Source organism: Geospiza fortis, unplaced genomic scaffold (genome assembly GCF_000277835.1).
Source record: "Geospiza fortis unplaced genomic scaffold, GeoFor_1.0 scaffold29, whole genome shotgun sequence".
In the NCBI taxonomy this organism is placed as follows: Eukaryota; Metazoa; Chordata; class Aves; order Passeriformes; family Thraupidae; genus Geospiza; species Geospiza fortis.
In genome coordinates, this window is record NW_005054349.1 from 4725193 (window position 1) to 4728315 (window position 3123).

General features: G+C 50.2%; 1 protein-coding gene across 1 annotated transcript in view; it reads right to left on the bottom strand.

Moving 5' to 3' along the window:
- LOC102040616 (sodium/hydrogen exchanger 2-like) overlaps positions 1-3123 on the bottom strand; it is a 24728-nt gene that overhangs the window by 251 nt on the left and 21354 nt on the right. Inside the window, exon 11 of the mRNA XM_014307936.1 lies at positions 783-849. Within this exon, the coding sequence (XP_014163411.1) occupies positions 783-849 (67 nt within the window). The remainder of the gene's footprint in view (positions 1-782; positions 850-3123) is intronic.

Consider the following 3123-nt stretch of genomic DNA (forward strand, 5'->3'; position numbering starts at 1 on the left):
GCCACGTGCCCTTTGGGGATGAGCTGTTCCACTCCACTTCCCAATTATAAAACAGGAGACAAAGATCAGTGTTTCCATGGAAGGAAAAGCCAAAAAAAAAGGTGATTTAAACCCAGGTTTACACTTCAAAATACATAAAGTATTTGGATCAATATCATCATTCTTTTGTCAGTCCACATCTGCATCTTTGTAGAGGAAAAATTCACGTTGGTGACTTCCTAAACCTCTGGAAAATGCAGGTGTCCTGCTGGAGCACCTGGAATGTCCTGTTGTCACATTATGGGATTGTTTGACAGGGATGAACATGCAACCATGACAGAAGGGTTACAATCTCCTTCTGTTCTGACACCACTGTATTTCAGTGGCCATGGTGCTCATCTTTTCTTTGGGGTGGAAAAAAAATTTACCCAGAAATAATGGGTTTTATCACTTTTCTCTCCTTACAGTCACAATTTTCTTCAGGAAGAACATTAGTGAAGTATTCCTGGTAAACTGTGGATTGAAACAGCTACATCCCAAGTTGGATAAGACAACCTGACCTGGTTGGAGATGTCCCTGTTTGTGGCAGAGGGGTTGGATTAGATGGCTTGGAAAGAGCCCAAACCATTCACACCAACCCCAGGTGGGCCGAGAGGTGGCACCAGGGCTCTTTCAGCTCTTCTTGCTCACCCATGAGGCTCATTTAAGGAGCCCCACTCTGTCCCACAACCTCCCTGTCACCTGCTGGGCCACTCCACAGGGATGAGGGAGGGCAGGGAATGAGCCCCAGCTCCCCAACTTACCGGTGAGGGAGCGGCAGAGCTTGGGCTGCGGGCTGGGCTCGCCCTGCGCCGAGCACGAGTCCTCCTTCTGCGACTGAGGGAGAGAAGGACTTCAGTGCCCTGGGAAACCTGTTCAAACACCCCTGCCTCATAAACCAATCATCTGCAATCCCTGAGGGTTCCACTCCCTTTCATCTCACTTTTGCCATGTAAAAATAAACAACAACAACAACAAAAAAAGAAGGATTGCTAAAAATAGGCTGAAGAGATGGCAGGAAGTATTTGCAGATGGTGATTTGCTACAACACAGAATCATGGAATGGCCTGGATTAGAAGGGACCTTCATCCCATTCCAACCCCTCTGCTGTGGGTGGGGACACCTCTCACAGGACCAAGCTGCTCCATCCAAACTGGCCTAAAACCCTTCCAGGGATGGGGCATTCACAGATTCTCTGAACAACACTGCAAGCTCCTTATGGACTGTCAAGAATTTAGAAATGAAACTGAGCCAGTGTCAGAGGCTTAAACAGTTAAAGCAATTATGTTTTGAGTTCTGGGAGAGGTCTGAGCCCCCCAGGAACGGCTCAGCTGAGGATGGGAAGGAGCAGCCCTGGAGAATGGGGCAGGGAGTGCAGAAGGCAAAGCTGTCCCCAGGATATGGATGTTTCTCACCTTGGCTGTTCCCCACGCTGGCTGCAGGCCAAGGAGGCAGGTAACGAGCTGGCACTAACGAGCTCCCTGTCCTTTCACTCCAGTGCTAATCTCCACCCTCCAGGACAAAAAAATGGGAATGCAAAAAATAAAAATCAGGTAGCACAATGCCGCCTGGATTATTCGGCGCCTCTGCAAACTGGGAATAAGTCTCTCACGCAGCTGTGATTTGGCACCTCGGTCCAGAAACCTAGACTGCCAAAATAACTCTGGACACCTCCCAGCCCGGTTTTCTGTTTTGTTTCGGTTCGTTCTCCTCCCTCCCCTAACGAGGACCGCTGCCCTCCATCCCTTGTTCTCCCTTTTATTGACCATTTTAATAACAATGCCTTCCCGGCTCCGGCAGCTCCTTGGAAAGCCATTCCCAGGGGCATTGAGCGATTCTCAGAGCATGCTCCATGAAAGGGCTCTGACATAATTACCAAAGGCACTCTGTCATTTACGCACATGGCTCACAGGCAGCTCCAAATAAGCTCCTTCTGGGGGAGTGCACTCCTGTTTTGGCAGGAGAAAAGACGACCAAGTTGCCTGGCTACAGGTGCAAGGATTTTCTGGGTGCTCCGTGGTAAATAAAAGCTGTCCTGGGTCTCAGAATCTGCCCTGCCAGCTCAGGCTGGGCTGGATCCCTGCCTAAAATAAGGCCAGCCCCAAAAGCAGCCGGTGCTGGAAGCCAGCAATGATGCACAGCTCCAGGAAGCAGCAGCCTTCGGCAGGAATTTTGTCCTTAGGCAGAGGAAGGCGAACTTTCTGCTGGAAATAGATAGTCTTGGAGTTAATCCTCCGGGCTGTGGTTCAGAGCTGAAGTCACCGCGTTCTCCTGCCAAGGTCCTCTGCCTGGTGTAAACCATTTAACCTGCTCTGGAGGAAGGAAGATTGTTCTGTTCTTGCTGCTTCTCTCTGTTTGCTCTCCAAACTCTCCTTGGAGGAGGCTCCAGAGCCCCCTCTCCCTGCTATAAAAGCCCCTGAAATGCAGGAGACCCCTAAGGCACCCAAAGCCACCCAGGAGAGGTGACTCAGAGCCATAGAACAGTCTGGGGTGGAAGGGACTTCAGAGATCATCCGTGTCCATCCCAACCCCTCCTGGCTGGAGCTGGTGCTGGGCACAGAGCTGTGTCCATCCCGGGCAGGGAGGGCACTGCCTTCTGCTCAGGAAGGAGAGGGATTGTCCAGCAGCCAAGGTGAACTGGGCTCCTCCCCAGCCTGCTCAATCCACCAACCCAAGCAGGGATGTTCTCCCACACATCCCTGATTTTGTTAGGGGGGAAAAGACCAACCAGCCCCTAATAAAATGTGATAAATATTTAACTGAGCTACAAGAGCTTCATATTTAACAGCAAAGCCCTCAGCAGCTTCACTAAAAAAGAAAAACAGACAACAAACAGAAAAACAGGGTTTCTACTGAAGCAAAGGGGTTTTTCAATTATTCCCTCAGCTCCTAACGCTCAAGGTACCACCAAAGCTTTTTTCCAAGAGTGGCAGTGGAATTGCAGGAGTTTCACCAGCACCACAGGGGTTCCAGTGGCCCTTTGCTGGAAGTTTATTTCGTGTCCCTGGATTTCCAGCTGGGGTTGCAAACACAGTTGTAATGCTTCCATCTCGTGGCGAGATGTAGAATAGAAAAACCTGGGGAGCAACAGCATCCAAGTTTTTC